General features: G+C 46.1%; 2 protein-coding genes across 5 annotated transcripts in view; one reads left to right on the top strand and one right to left on the bottom strand.

Annotated features, from left to right (window-relative positions):
- LOC146191068 (uncharacterized) overlaps positions 1–16913 on the bottom strand; it is a 423874-nt gene that overhangs the window by 221498 nt on the left and 185463 nt on the right. The window lies entirely within an intron of this gene.
- Positions 1–16913, top strand: part of LOC146191070 (DNA-binding protein RFX6-like) — a 39804-nt gene that overhangs the window by 20404 nt on the left and 2487 nt on the right. The window contains exon 15 of the mRNA XM_084599712.1: positions 4306–4428. Within this exon, the coding sequence (XP_084455838.1) occupies positions 4306–4428 (123 nt within the window). The remainder of the gene's footprint in view (positions 1–4305; positions 4429–16913) is intronic.

Here is a 16913-nt window from a genome sequence, read left to right as displayed (position 1 = left end):
ATTCGTCTGCACTACGCTGCTTTCATTCTCTAATCACCAATCACTAGTCATCAACCAATCATTTAATCAGTCATACTATCAACCACCCCAATCAGTCAACCAACCAATGCTACGTTGTGTACAATCCATACTGTAAGTCCATTATTAGCACGCTTTTCGACTCGTCCTTGTAGAGGCGCCATCTCTGTTAGCAAAGACGTATCAGGTATTGGTGCCAGTGGCCGCCGCATGTCTGCCGCCTGCGCTACCCAAATATTTGCGCCGCCAGCTTTTAAGGCGAAAGCCTTTGTAGTTTGATACAGCGCAACGGACGCGGACGATAGAAGTTGACACAAACACATACGGGCTTATTTGTGCCAACTTCTATCGTCCGCGTCCATTTCGCCCAACTTCCTCATTGGCCTTTCTAGGTTCCTGGAGCGAAAATTACAAGGGACTTTAGTGAATAAAGTAGTGACAGGCGAAAACCTGGTTTTCGCGACTGGCACTAATTAGTACTTATTTAATTAATCAGTCAATATGTTATTTATTATTTAACTAGTCATAAGACAGGTAATCATGCAGTTAATTAGTCATAAATAGTTATTTACTAATTACATAATTAGTTATTAATTAATTAGTAATTGTTCATTGATTGCCATATGGTCATATAAGGCATGCATTCGCGCATACTGTGGTGGTGCTCTGTGATTGGTCGAGACCTCTATGACGTCATCCCGCCTCGGACAATCAAGGCCGCCGCAAAAGCGGGACACATTTTGCCCACGACAGCATGAGCCATTAAAGGCTTTCGCCTTAAAATCTGTGTACGAGATCTGTGCACGTGATCTGTGTGCCGCATCTGTGCGCTAATGTGTCACTCGCAAAAAGCGCACGTGTGAGGAGGAAGATTAAGGATGAAAACGATTGATGGTAATGGGTAATTAATAACAGTTATAAATAGCCATAATTAACGACTAATGCTAATGACTAATAATGATGGATAATAATTTCTAAAAACGACTTGTGGGGACCAATATATCAAACTACGACTGACAGCAATGATTGGAAATGAGTAAAAACGCTTAGCAATGAGTGGTAATGACTACGACGACTAAACATAACTCAAGACTGGTTATAACTACAAAACAACCAATATGTCAAACGGCGACTTGTAATGGCCGCAACTGATTGAAAAAATACTTAGATATGAGTGGTAATGTCTACAGTGACTAAGCATGGCTCATTATGACGAAGAAACATCCATGATGTCAAACGACGACTTGAAATGACCATAACTCATCGGAAATGAGTGAAAATGCTTAGCGATGAGTGATAATGATCACAACGACTAGGCATGACTCACCGTGACTACGAGACGACCGATATTCAAACAACGACTTGAGGATAGGCTTTCGCCGTTCTCCGCTTCAAAGACATCGAAGAGACCCTCTAAATTTTTCAGTCGGCCTTTTCGGCGCAACGAACCCAGTAAACTTCACGTAAAATTATTCGGCTCAACGGCTCGCTTGATGGCGCTTAACTCTCGCGCAGAGGTAGGTAGCATTATGTTTGTGTCGGGTGCTTGCTTGAATAAGCGCCAATTAATAGAAAGGCCTCGCCGTACGCTCGTGCAGACGGGATTCACAACAGGGGTACCAGCAACCATCTGTCTCCCTTGAAGCTGCAAAGCTCTCTTCGTTTCTCTCTATCTCTGTTTTGTCACTCTGCCGCCAAGAGCTGACGTTGCCAGTACAGATGCTAAACCATCCTTTCTCACTAAAGTACCTGACTCAAACTATAGTATCAAAGAACAATTACCGCTAAATGTCACCACTGTATGAAATTTCCGTACGAACAATTGAGCGGCTTGGCCGAGAGAATTTACCTTCGACATTCCTTGAGCGACGCAACGCTTAGCACACAGTAACTATCTTTGTTTAAGGCGAAAACCTTTTGTCTTACGAGAAGAAAATCTGTCCCTGGAAGTTGTCCGCATAGCGTGTCCGCATAACCTGTCCACTTAAACCAGTACAATGTCGTAGAGAGAGAGAGAGAACTTAGAGGGTTTGAGCCTCAGAATATATATGGTCAAGAATTCTAGACCCAAATTAGTATTGTACAGTTTGCTAAAGTCTAAGGTTAGAGTCCAAAATAGGCCGAGGGTTTTAGACCCAGAGTAAATCAAGGGTTCTAGTCCCAAAGAAGGTCATTGTTCGAGTCCCTGAGTATATGTCGAGGGTTTGAGTTTCTCGCTCGCCTCACAGGTGCCAGCCGCTATCGAGCACTTTCCCCCTCACCAACTCTGGCACACCATTTGCTCTTAAGACATTACTAACGGACCTCCATGTGGCACAAAATTTGTAATTTTGATATCAAAATGTTGAGCCAGCCGTTCTTCGTGAAGCGTTCCCCGTGGCGTCATACCATTTCCCTGCCTAATTGGTATGCATCTGCTAGCCTAGTTGGGGATAGGGATTCGAACCGACAGCCAGACGAGTGGTGGCGTGCACCGCAGGAGGTTGTGTAAGAATCGGGCGTCGCTGCGCTAGCGAGCTTTCGCATTCATACACGTAGGAATTATGTAGGAAGATGTTTCTTTTTTTTTCTTCTTTGTAATGCATATAAGCATTAAGTGGGTACGTCAGCAGGTTCATGTCATTACGAATTTTTCCGCACGATTACGTTCGAACTAAATGAGTTATAAGAAAAAGAAGGGTTGCTTGAGATAGAGGACGAAAACATCTCACCGGGGAAAATATTTGGTGCACGTGGATTATTTAGGTAAATACTTTGAGCCAATTAAGTCAGTCAGATGTCGAAGTAGCCGGGAGGTGTAATGGCGAAGTCCAATCGTCCCTTGGAGGAAGGAAACAACTAAGGAGAGGTCATTGCATTGGAGAAAGTGTAGTGGAAGTGACGTCAAAATTTAGGGTTAGCCAAGTCGGGCCATTAGCAACGGCATCGCTGTTGCTATTAAAACTCGGGCCACTAGCAACAGCGTTGCTAAGGTACGTGATCGTCGCGGAGAAAGAAAATGCGGAGGGTAAAGCAGCAGAGACATTGCAGTGGCCGCGCGGCCATGCCCGCTTCAAAAAAGTGACGTCAGAGCCTCTCCAAAGTTTTTTTCCTTCCTCCATGAATCGTCCAAAGGGGTCACGTGATTCTCAACTACCGGTGACGCAGGCCAAACTCTTGATGGCGGGAAATATGAAAGGTTTGAACGTGAACGAGCGGGAAAGGCCGTGATTTGCGACCGCAAATGGGTGGGAATTGTTAGAAAGTGCGTAAAGTGAGGTAATAAACCAACTGCAGTCTGAAGACTGCCGAGATCACAGCTGAATCTGCAGTGGAAAAATGTGAAAGCCTGAGAATTGCTGCTGCACACGGTACATCGCGCGCCCATAGTCGAACACAACCAGCGTTCCGTTGAACGCATCAAAGTTCACCGCCGTTCTACAGGGTCTTGAATATTTGGGGGCTGGGATTTAAAAAATTCCTATGCAAAATCTACTGCCCCATTCGAGCTGAAATAACGTTCACAAAGTAGCAAAATATCGTCTACGTTATCTGATAAGTGATTCAACATCGGTACTTGCCTAGGTTTTCCGAAATCGAGAAAAAACTGCTCTCGGCGGCGTGCACAATTTTCGCTGAAGAGAGTCGAAAAGCTATTTTGACATGATGCGTCTCTGTCAGGCAGCGAGGCAAGCGCGCCCACGGCCGGGATGGAGCTTGTCTCACTGATCGACAGATGACGTATCATGTCAAAATAGCTTTTCGACTCTCTTCTGCGAAAATTGTGCACGCCGCCGAAAGCAGTTTTTCCTCGATTTCGGAAAATCTAGGCAAGTACCGATGTTGAATCACTTATCAGTTGCTACTTTGTGAACGTTATTTCAGCTGGAATGGGGTAGTAGATTTTGCATAGGAATTTTTTAAATCCCAGCCCCCAAATATTCAAGACCCTGTATAATTCGTTTGCAGGTAAGGAAAGGCGCAGTGCCTGTCACTCGCGGAATCCCGCTTACACATTTCGCAGACGCGTAAGAGTGAGCCCACCTAGTAATTGTAAAGGGCGGCCCCTTGACCGCTGCTGTACCTTCCCTGTATATAAAAAATATAAATGTTCTCTCATCATCGCAGACAGCAAAACAACGCTCAGGCTTCCCAAATCTCCAGTACAGATTCTGCAGTGTTCTAGAAATATATTTTTACTAGCAGAGACACTGTGCGCATTTTACGGCAGTATGTTGATATGTGCTTGCGCTCAGGCTCTGGGCACTCTAGCATTGTAAACAAAGTGCGACTACTGCCTGTTTCCAGGTCACGTTCATATGTTGCGGGTAATGATAGAAGAATATATGCTGCTCGCCTTCGAGACATCTGTGAGCAAACAAGCCAGGCTCCAGAGACAGGAACAGATTCTGGAGCATGCCAAGAATCCAGGTAGGATGATTTCACAGTGACTTAGCCGAAGCATTCCACGCGTGTAAGATAATTTTCGCTTATGTCTGTTGTTGAGCAGCATACACTACAAACAGATCAAGAGCGTTATTACGAGACTGGGGAGCGGATACACGCAGTAACAAATGACCGGTGAATTTTTTCGGTGCAAAATTTGTATTTTAAGTTTTTGTAAGAAATCTTGGTGCGGAATGTGCAGGTGGGTTGTACAGCAAAGCGCATAAAACTTGGACATATATCTTATGATGTGAATATATATATATATATATATATATATATATATATATATATATATATAAAGCGCAAATAAAGTTATAAACAAATCAGCTCACACTAAAGAACATTTTTAGAGTACAAGATTTTTGTGATATATATATATATATATATATATATATATATATATATATATATATATATATATATATCGCCTGATGAGATCTGCACCTACGATTTGTCTTCGCTTGCCACTATTGACATGGCCACGGAACAGCGGCGCGACCCGTGGATATCTACACTTCTGGACTTTCTTTCAAGTCACTCTCCAGGTCGTCTGTCTCGGGCGAAGCTCACCATTTTTCAATTCGTGACGGGCTGCTCTATCCCCGCAATTATCTTCACGACGGAAGGAAGTGGCTTTTAGTCATCCCCCGTCATCTCCGCGCCGAAATTTGTGCTGCTTTCCATACTGATCCCCAGTGCGCCCACGGCGGAGTGTTGAAAACCTACACGCGCTTGCGTCTACGCTTCTTCTGGCGTGGAATGTACCGCTTTGTCCGCCATTTTGTCCGCTCCTGCCAGTCTTGCCAACGCCGAAAAACTCCTCTCAAGTCCTCTGCTTCGTTGCAGCCGTTACCCTGTCCTGCCCGTCCGTTTGATCGTGTCGGCATAGATCTATACGGTCCCCTTCCTACAACTTCAGCTGGCAACCGCTGGATTATCGTGGCAGTGGATCATCTAACCCGCTACACTGAGACATCATCATTGCCCTCTGCTTCCGCACGCGACGTGGCTGCCTTTATTCTGAAAATCCTGGTTCTTCGCCATGGTGCCCCTCGCGAACTGCTCAGTGACCGCGGACGCGTTTTCTTATCAGACGCTCTTGAGGCTCTCCTGAAAGAATGCCGCATCATACACCGCACCGCTACCTCGTACCACCCTCAGACGAATGGACTGACAGAACGTTTTAACCGCACTCTCGGTGACATGCTGGCTATGTACGTGAACACCGACCATTCCAATTGGGACCAAGTTCTACCGTTTGTTACTTACGCATATAACACCGCGACACAGACCACTACTGGATTCTCTCCATTCTTTCTCCTTTACGGGCGCGAGCCACCCTGTACTATGGACACACTATGGCCGGGGCGTTGCAAAGCCCAAAGGGCATGACGTTGAATTCATATAATCCATCTGGTGTGATGAAGGCAGTTTTAGAGCGGTCAGCGTCAGCCATTGGCACCTGCCAGTAGCCAGATCGTAAATCCAACGAGGAGAAAAACTCGGCGCCCTGCAAGCAGTCTAGTGCGTCATCGATGCGTGGCAGAGGATAGACGTCCTTGCGCGTGATTTTGTTGAGCCGGCGGTAGTCGACACAAAACCGGAAGGAGCCATCTTTCTTAGGTACCAACACAACTGGAGACGCCCAGGGACTGTGGGATGGCCGAATGACACCCCGACGGAGCATGTCGTCCACATGATCAGCAATTACTTGGCGCTCCGAAGCCGACACGCGATAGGGGCGCTGGCGCAAAGGTGCAGTTTTACCGGTGTCGATGGTGTTCTCTACGACAGACGTGCGGCCCAAGTCAGTTTGAGGAAAGTCGAATGAAGAAGCGAAGTTCTGCAAGAGGGCGACAAGTTGATCACGTTGCGCAAGTGGAAGATCGGCATCAATAGCATGTTGGAAAACGTCGGAGGGCGTCGAAGCGGTCGCAACATCGCAAGAGCACAGACTAACGTCGAAGGAGGGGGTTGAGTCAGCAAGAGTGGTGATATGACTGGGATCAAGCTCTTCAAGACGTCCAATGCATTCGCCACGGAGCAGGACTGCTGGGCAAGAAAATGGGTTCGAGGCGTAAAGTGCACTCTTGCCGTCTTGAATTTCGAGAACTGCGAACGGAAAAAGGAGGCAGGGATGACGGGAGGTGGCTTCGGAAGGTGTAAAAATCGCAGTCAAAGGAGTTACCCACTCACAAGACAGTGGTACGAGGGCAGCAGAGAACGGAGGAATGTCGGTGTCATGGGCGACGAGAAGTTTTGCAGTGCGGGGAGGGGTATCACAGAAGGGGGCATCACAGAGGGGGGCGAAGGCAATTTGTGCACGAGCACAGTCAATAACGGCTTGATGAGTCGATAGAAAATCGTATCCGAGGATGATATCATGCGAGCAGTTCGGCAGAACAATAAACTCGATGGGGTACAAGACGTCTTGAATGAGCACACGGGCTGTGCAAGATGCGGAGGGGTAAATGTGCTGTGATGAGGCGGTGCGGAGCGAAAAGTCGGAAATCGGAGTGGTCACTTTGCGAATTCGACGGCAGAGCGCTTCACTGATGACGGAGACGGCTGCACCGGTATCGACGAGAGCGAGAACTGTGGCGCCTTCTACAGAAACTTTGATAACATTAGCGGGACGACATGGAGGACTTGAGGAATTCGAAACAAGCGCAGTTCTTGCCCCCGGAACTGCGACTGTTAGTTTCCCTCAACGGTGCTGGTAGAACGTCGCAGCATTGGAGAAAGCGATCGGCGCCGAGGAGAATGTGATCGACGAGTGGCATAGGTTTGGCGATCTTGTGGGACAAATTGAGAACCGGGCGGAATCATTTGCGAGCGTGAGTCGGTATCGTACGGGTAAAATCGAATGTCAGGCTGTGAAGGTTGGAGGCGCTGGCGACAAAGGCGCGCAACATGGCCCGGCCGACCGCAGGCATAGCAAATCGGAAGGTTGTCCGTAGTACGCCAAGGTTTCATAGGATGTGCGCGGAACCTTGAGGGTGGGGCTTGAAACGAAGGCTCAGCATGCGGCGGTGAACAGTAGGCAGGGACCTGCACATAGGAGCCAGACGTGGGCGAAGGTGGTGGCCTAGCCGTTACTTGGGCATACGTGAGAGGTGCCGTCACAGGCGGCACCACGGGGTTGGACGGCAAGGCATCAGCGACGTGTTCTTGCACGACACGGCGTATAGCAGGGGCCAAAGATGGAGCCAGTTCAGGAACGAGGCGGCCCGAGTCTTGAAAATTGGGAAGGAGTGAGATTTGACGTGCGACCTCTTCACGAATAAAATCTTTGATCTTTTGATTCAGCAGGCTCCCTTCAGAAGTTGGCAAACCACCCAGGGCTAATGCGGATACGCCTTCGTTGCACACACTGGAGCGGCGCCTAGAAGCGCGCCGCTTGCGGAGCTCGTCGTAGCTCTGGCAAAGCTTCACGAGTTCACTAACGCTGGTGGGATCTTTCGCTACCAGCATCTGGAAGGCGTCCTCAGAAATGCCCTCGAGGATGTAGCGGATTTTGTTTGCTTCCGGCATGGCCGGGTCGACTCGTTTGCAGAGATCAACAACGTCTTCTATGTAGCTGGTAAAGGTCTCATCAGCGCGCTGAACACGATCGTGTAAACGTTGTTCGGCACGAAGCTTACGCACTGCCGGGCGGCCGAACACTTCCGCGAAATTCTTTTTAAATGTCGACCAAGATGACAGGTCAGCCTCATGGTTGCGAAACCAGAGGTTCGCCACGTCCGTCAGATAGAATATGACGTTACTGAGCTTGTATGAGTCATCCCACTTGTTGTAGCTGCTTACTCTTTCATAGGATGACAGCCAGTCGTCGACATCTTGATCGGCCGTGCCGCTGAACAGGCAAGGGTCACGCTGGCGCACGACGCCAGCACACATGATCGTGGGTGGAACGGCCGGCAGCGTCGAAGTGTCTTGCATGGCGGTCGTAGAGGGTAGTGTACGGCTTCGCAGTTCCAGTTTGGGTGGGATCGTTTCCGGTACCTCCACCAATTGTAATAGGGCGTTTATTGACGCTCAGATGGAGAGCTGTGAGGACAGGACCTTGCAACGGCGAGCCCAGCGTACTTCCTCTTTGTCTTCGTCGCACAACGCACAGGTGCATGTCGATGGCTGAAGTGCTGACTATCACAGTACAATATATATATATATATATATATATATATATATATATATATATTGGCATACAGTTTTCACTGTTTGCGCAGATGTGTATTTTCACATTATAAGATATACATCTGTGCGGTCTGAGAAAGTGGGTTGTACATTATCAATAATAATTGGTTCAAGGAATGGAAAGGCGCAGTATCTGTCACACTTGTACAAATAACGTCCATATAGATGGCGTTATATGCTATTCTTACTATGCGGCATGTTCTATATACTGATGCCACAAGCTTTTTCTAAGCGGCACATCTACTGATGGTTTAATAGGCAGAAGAAACATTGCCCTCAAGTATCAAAACCGAACGTCCAGATTAAATGGCTTTGCTGCAAATCAAATACTTAAAAATCTAAAGTTGTTTGTTCTGGTCTTTAAATCTTAAAATAAACGTATAGGCGAAACCAAATCTTGATGACTATATGATATTCCATCAAGTGACTATTTGATGCTTGTCTGAATTAAATCGTACTCCATATATAGCGAAAACATTTATCCGACTCCATTGGAGTATATGTCGCATTATGTCGGTCAGAATTCCCACCAAATGTAAAGCTGCTAATCTTAGAAGCCTTATTTCAATCGTATATTAAATACTTGCGTTTGGTCTGGTCATTACATCAAGGTTTAACGATAATAAAGCGTAAATAAACTTATAAACAAATCAGCTCACACTAAAGAACATTTTTAGAGTACAAGATTTTTGTGATGAATACGCTACACATCTAAGACATATCCCAGAAAGGCTGAGTTAAAAGCAAACCTTGCCATATTAAACCTATTCGCTTCACCTAAAAATTCACGCTAAACACTAACGCGAAAGAAGTATGGATGGCAGGCGCTTCACTTTCAGGTTCGTACCCTATGTTATCGACATAGGAGTTATAAAAATCACACACACACACACACACACACACACACACACACACACACACACACACACACACACACACACACACACACACACACACACACACACACACACACACACACACACACACACACACACACACGCGCGCGCACGCACACACACGCACACACACACACACACACACACACACACACACACACACACACACACACACACACACACACACACACACACACACACACACACACACACACACGCGCGCACGCGCGCGCGCGCGCGCGCGCATTATATACATTCCTTTAGCTGCCTTGACTCAGAAGAAATACTTTTTTTTAATTGAGTGTCGACAGACGAAAGGTTATTCTATGTTTACCAGGTTTGTGAATTTGTTTTATTTGCACCTTTAATTGGGCCGTGAATTGCTTTTTTTCTGCTTCCTCGATGCGTATTCTGCTTTGTAAAAATGTATTTGTTTCCCGAAATTATGCGACTTAAGGAGATCTTTTTAGAGTAGCTTTTTCTTTCACGAACTACCTTGCCTGTCGCTTTCCTTAAGCGTGCTTTCGGGCTGTGCCACAGCCACTTGGCTCTTCCAAACTATATCTTAGTAGCTTCTTCTGTATGATACATCTCGTTTTCCCAATGTAGTAAACAATGGCTTATTCATCCACCCTGACGTGCGCGAATATGAAGAGCTAATACCCTGCAATGCCACAGCCCCGGAAGCAAACGCATTTCCATGCGAGCAGGTCGTAAATTTGGCCATAAGTATTGAATAAATTGCACCATGCAGGCCCTTAATATGATGCGCTCAAAATTCTCTTTGCTTTCATTGCTTTTACAGATGGCCTTCGAGCTAGACTAACGGCGTCATACGAAGCTTTGACTTCTCAGCACTCGTGGTGAATATTTCTCCAGGACACAGAAAATTAAAATTGTTAAACCAATTAAACAAAAATCTAACACAAAACTGGTAATTTTTTTCTATACTGCTGAGCTGTTAATAAATGCCATGATGTGCCAAAAAGAGTTGTGCCGGCGACTGAGTCCTTGACCGACCGGTAAATTCAACCGAGCATACTATGGCCACATGATAAGAGGCAGATGTTCTTCGGGCCACTAAACTGTATCACACAGTGATTGTCGCCTATATATATCCCACAGTTAAACAGGATTGACATTGCGGAGTAGAATATGTTATTTCGGGGATTTTTAAGCCCCTCAATAAAGTTTATTGAGTGGCTTTAATGTCGTCTAGGGTGCCTCGATCGGAGGCGAAAGGCATCGAGGCATCCTAATTTCGCCGGAGAGTCGGCGTTGGCACATTTTACTCACCAATATCTCATCGCAGACGGTTCTGTATTTTCATCATGCGTAGCCAAGACGCCAGGGACAAACTTACTACGTAACAAAAGGGTAAGCTACGCACAAGGTTTATGCGCGGTTTCAATGAGAACGAGCCTCCGGTTGAGGCGGGAGTTTTCAAAACGAATCACGCAAAGTTGCAGAACACTCATATATATATATATATATATATATATATATATATATATATATATATATATATATATATATATATATATATATATATATATATGTGTGTGTGTGTGTGTGTGTGTGTGTGTGTGTGTGTGTGTGTGTGTGTGTGTGTGTGTGTGTGTGTGTGTGTGTGTGTGTGTGTGTGTGTGTGTGTGTGTGTGTGTGTGTGTGTGTGTGTGTGTGTGTGTGTGTGTGTGTGTGTGTGTGCGTGTGTGTGTGTGTGTGTGTGTGTGTGTGTGTGTGTGTGTGTGTGTGTGTGTGTGTGTGTGTGTGTGTGTGTGTGTGTGTGTGTGTGTGTGTGTGTGTGTGTGTGTGTGTGTGTGTGTGTGTGTGTGTGTGTGTGTGTGTGTGTGTGTGTGTGTGTGTGTGTGTGTGTGTGTGTGTGTGTGTGTGTGTGTGTGTGTGTGTGTCACAGATGGCAGCATGTGGATGACGAAGAAGCGTTCAGCGCTACCCTGGAATTGTTCACAATATGGCTTCCCTTGGGCGCTGACCTATCCGTTGACTGGCGGTCACCTTTCATTAATCGTCGGGGAGTAACTACAATAAAATGCGAACCACTCTCCATAGGTACGCCAACTAGAATGCTGTGAAGAATGCAATTAGTTCTTGCGTGAGAATCGTGTACTTCTTTCACCTTACATCAGTAGCCGTACAGACACGCAGAACAAGAAAAAGAAAATGAAAACGCTCACAGTGCGAGAGTGGGCCGCGTCACGAGGGCATCTTCGCCCAGCTTGACGGCGGCTTTCGACGAATCACAACGCACATAAATTAATCGTCCATTGCCCGGCACATGGAGGAAGGCAACAACTAAGGAGAGGCCCTTGCCACTCCCAATGCATTGGAGAAAGTGTGGCGGAAGTGACGTCAAAATTTAGGGTTAGCCAAGTCGGGCCATTAGCAACGGCATCGCTGTTGCTATGAAAACGGGCCACTAGCAACAGCGTTGCTAAGGGCCCGAGCTACGTGAGCGTCGCGGAGAAAGAAAATGTGGAGGGTAAAGGAGGAGGAGAGACATTGCAGCTTGAGGTCGCGGCGCGGCCACGTCGGCTTCAAAAAAGTGACGTCAGGGCCTCTCCTAAGTTGTTTCCTTCCTCCATGGCCCGGCAGAAGTAAATAGGCGGGAAAACGAAAAGCAAGAAACGTCACTGGCTGATACCGAGAAACTCCCTACTGTCCACGAGATATAATTCGTGGTCTTGCATGCACGGTAATTGAGCTGAACAATAAAAATGGAGCAGGATAACCAAATTCATTAAAGCTGTTCCCGTCCTTCTGACCACTGCCCCAGCAGTCAATACAAATGTCAGCAGGAATAGGAGATCCGCGCGCTATCCCTCGTAAGTAAGGAAGCTGTTACAAACTGTTCCTTGCTTGGGGCTTTCGAACTAAATGAAACATTGAAAAACAAAGAACACCAACAGATTCGTCAACTGTGTTGCAATTGAAGTTTACCAAGTCCCTATTGAAGTTTATAGTTTGAGTCTATTATATTTTTCTCACGTGGGTACGTGACAATATTTCATGAGAGCAGCACAGGAGAATATATAAGCAAGCAGTTAAAGTATTTAACTAACGCATTTGGCATACAAATTGTACCTTCTAAAGCGTTATCCAGAAACATGAAGTGCCCGTGGCATAATATTTTCGATATTTTACGAGGAAAGCAAATCCACGCAGAAATCTTCTGATTTAAAGGCAAATCACAATTTTCACTGATATAGGTGTTATTTTCTGGTTTAACCTAGGTGCGAACGACATGAAAATAGCGGCGTGCTTAAATTACACATAAAGCTAAATGAATGGTGGCAAAGTTAGCATGTCTGCGTCGTATCTTACCCGGACCATTCAATATTCCCGCGTTACGAAAAGATATAGTACCCAAATTCGACGCCAGTTGCCGCTAGTTGCTCGCCCCTTGAAAGATGTCTGCATTCCTGGTCGCTTTTGACCGACGTGGACTTTTCGAAACGTTGGCGGTTAGTTGGTGTGGCTAGTCGAAATACTGCCATGAAATGAAGAAACTAAATTATGCAAGTAGATGTAAGTTTCTTAGTTCCGCTCTTTGTATTATTTTTGGCCGCTGCTGACGTATGACCCTTTTAACATAAGGCTTGTAAAGCTAATTGAAGGTTTTTCACCTGGTATCCTCTGCCTTTTTATCGCGGGAATCGAAGCTTGGGCAAGTTGGTCCGTCCTGTTTGTATGACTGTGCCCTTGTCTGTTTAGGCCTATGTGGCAAGTGAACTTTTTATTGCGACAACGGTAAATGTCGCACTCTCCTATGTGACCTACGCTGTCGGGTTGTGAGCGAGAGACAACGGCCATGCCTAAAAGCCAGGTGACATTGCCGGGCACTGATTGGTGAACTGGTTGTGTGACGTCACGCGACCACGTGAATTTTCAGGAGCTGCTAACTCGGGCAGCTCCTTTGTGACGGGATTCGGATCCTCTGGGACCCTTATATCCAGTTTCAGACAGGCCCCTCGTAGGTTATGTAGGCACAGCGCTGGATTAGGGTGGGGGCTATAGGAGGCTGCAGTCCGAGGCCTCATTCCCAAGTGTGAGATAAGGGGGCCATTTATTCCGATGTTGATATGTGGAACCACAAACAATAGAAGGTCGAGCGACACGTATGAAATGAGAAAACTAGTACTGAGAAATGGAACTTTGCCTACTGTAACTTTGTTAAGCTTGATCAATTGGATAGACCCTGAAAAACTGATCCCAAGCCATCGGGAGGGGGGATAAAGTTTTTGTGATTTGTCAATCCCCCCGTTCAGTTGCGTATGGAGAGGGAATTCACTTTCCAAAAAATGTAACGGGAACTATGTAAAATGAAAATATATATATATATATATATATATATATATATATATATATATATATATATATATATATATATATATATATATATATATATATATATATATATTCCTTTTCCATGCCACACCACAGTCGCCATAACACTTATTAAAAGTTACAATGGTCCTTTTCTCCCGCATTCAGAAAGGAAAAATGGAAAAGGCGGGCCACAGTACTTCCTGTTATGATCGGGCTTCTAGCTACTGTTCGCACGGCCGGCGAGCGCCTGACGCCCCTCTGCAAGCTCTAGTACTGAGCCGCATGACACCCATGCACTGAGGGAAGCCTCGGTGTCGAGCAAGCTAGATGCCCTAGACAGACCTAATCAACCTGCATGCACCTCCCGATTTCCCATGCGAGATTTTCTGATGCTCTGTCTAATGCACCAATTTCTTTTCTTATGAACTCATTCATTCAAACTTATTGTGCGGACAAGCTCGTGATGACACTAAACCGCAAACATAGCCATACAATACTTACGCATTAATATGGCACCCTATGACTGTATGGTGATGAGATAAGGATCGCACAAATTAAGGTATGTTTGTGAGTAAGCTAGTAGCAAGGTGCATGTACTTGAAAGCGGATCAGCAGGGGGAGCCATAACAGGGGGCCAGCAATGCTATCACGTCATATCCTTCAAACGCGGACCTTCCCCCAATTTTTATTAACTAGAACAAATATTTATTGATTAATTTGTTTTCTAGCAATAAAATAAAATACTGTTTTCAGCCAGCACGAGTGGTCAGCTCGAAGGGACGGCCCTGTTGCCGGAGAATGGATGCTGGCCACATGCTCACTTCGAACGTAACGTGCGGTGAAGGCTGAAAATTCACAAAATTGTGGAAGGAGGGTCGGACTGGATTTCACGACCAAAAATATTGCTTTCTCTGATTATTTCTTTTGAAGTGGGTAGCGAACATTGCCACAAGGAGCTCCCAAATTTGTCCAACACAATGAAGCACAGCCAAGCCCCCCCCCCCCCCCCCCCCTTCCCCGATAGCTGCAGGAGTGGGCTTAATATACTAGAGACCTTTAGTTTAGCGCTGCTGCTTACCGCGGCCGTCTACAGCTACCGTACACCGTCAGCACAGCACGCGCTGATTGGTCGCTGCGTGCGGAGTCCGCTGGAACTTGAACGTGGTGCCATCTGTCGCCCTCGGGGTGATCTGCGCATGCGCACTAACGCTCGCGCGGTAGCGGTAGACGGCAGCGGTAAGCGGTAGCGCTAAACTAAAAGTCTCTACTGTCGCTTTTTGGAAGAAAGCCTCGACAAATACACCACCATACGTACGTTTTTGTGACAATGCAGCAGCATGACAATAAGCCTCGTATCCCGCGATGTCACCGAAACGTCGGTGATTTCTCGTGACAAGATGAATGTTTACATTTCAGTTCATTTCAACCACTGGAGCGTAAACCTCCTAAAATTACATTACAAACACGGAAGCTCGGTCTATCGACGTTCGGCTGTGTCTCCAGCTACGAGTTCTTCACCTGTAGAATATTTTTGCCCAACGTCTTATAATGTGATAACGGGAGAATGGCTATATCGAAGATAATTTAGTCTTTGCTGAGTTTGAAATCAATATAGTTCAACTCTCCAAGAACACAAACTCGCTGTCAGGCATGCTCATTAGTCACTATATCATCACTCAGTCTCTAACCCGTCGAAGTCCAACCAAGGCTTCCAGAAGAAAAAATCATTAAATTTAGTCAAATGAAATCGTATCATGTTTGTCCTGAACATTTATAAAACTTTGACGAGCTCTCTAACACAAAGCTATAAAGCTATATTAGTGAGCCATAATAATCTCACTGACCGGACCTGCCGAATTTCATCATCTTAGATGATTAGTTAGGCTGAAAGGTTTCACATTCATGCTATAGTTTGTTTTCATCATTTGGCCGCCCTCCTTCGATCCGTGCGGCACCGCTCCGACAGGTGTGCTGTCTCAGCCCGCAAATTTAATTCCACGAGCCGTACTTGGATATTCAATTGTTTTTTTTTTTTTGCTTTTTTTTTCTGTCTGCCTTCCGGGTGTGCACAACGATGAAATGCGCGCGAAAAGTGCAGCGTTCTTCTAAGCTCGAAAAGATCGCACCAGCTATTTCGCCTCGTTCATATACCTGCTCCATAAAGTGTACTCAGCGTCCCTTAAAAAAATCACCCTATACACAAGTCATGCCTGAATTGGAGCAGTAGACGTCCGGGACATGATGACTTTGGGAGTAACGCTCAAGGATGGATCAACTCATTTTAAAAGTCCTCAGCGGTTTTAGAGAGGGAGTTGTAATCAACGCACATTTCGGCAACCAGGTTGTGTCTGATTTGACCTTGAATTAACCTTCAGAAGCACAGCATAGCAATCACGGGCATAGCTCTAAACGTTGTTAGTTGGTAGGAGGGACATGGCCTAGCATCCCCCATTCGTCGATGGGTTGTGCGACGTAGCGATACTATATGCTACCAACTCTGCTCGCTCTTCAGAGGTGGGAGTATTTATTTAATGGTACCTCAAATGCCCACTAAGGGCGTTACACGGGACATGATTCAACGTTCTAGACATCTTGGATGCCTGCTTAAAGCGGGGCTTTATATCTATGCCGGGTTGTCGATTACGATCGGCAGCTGTTATAAAGTGATACCTTAGAACTTTATGGCAACCAGAATTTGTGACAGATTAGAGGTACAAGTTAAGAAACTGGTAACTAAGCGAGCTGAAACTACCCGTACGCGAACTATAGATTCGCAAGGAGAGTCGGTGGCAAGTCAATAACCCTCTTGCGTCGTACCCTCAAAGGAGAAGCTTTGGTGTCCTCTATAGGTTTAGACCTAGCGTCCCAAAGACGCTGTTAGTAATTTTGTTGAGATGGACGAAAGTTTGGCTGACTAAACCGAGCTACCACTCGCCAGACTAGGTTCAACCGCAGGTTAAACCCAAGTTAACCTTCTGTTGAAGATGTCTGTGTTGTGGTACAGAACCTGTAAAGTAACACTACACT

Source organism: Amblyomma maculatum, chromosome 4, assembly GCF_055883805.1.
Source record: "Amblyomma maculatum isolate TAMU_Amacu chromosome 4, ASM5588380v1, whole genome shotgun sequence".
Lineage (NCBI taxonomy): Eukaryota > Metazoa > Arthropoda > Arachnida > Ixodida > Ixodidae > Amblyomma > Amblyomma maculatum.
Note: the sequence above shows the minus strand (reverse complement) of the source record. Positions and strands in the feature narration are given on the sequence as shown.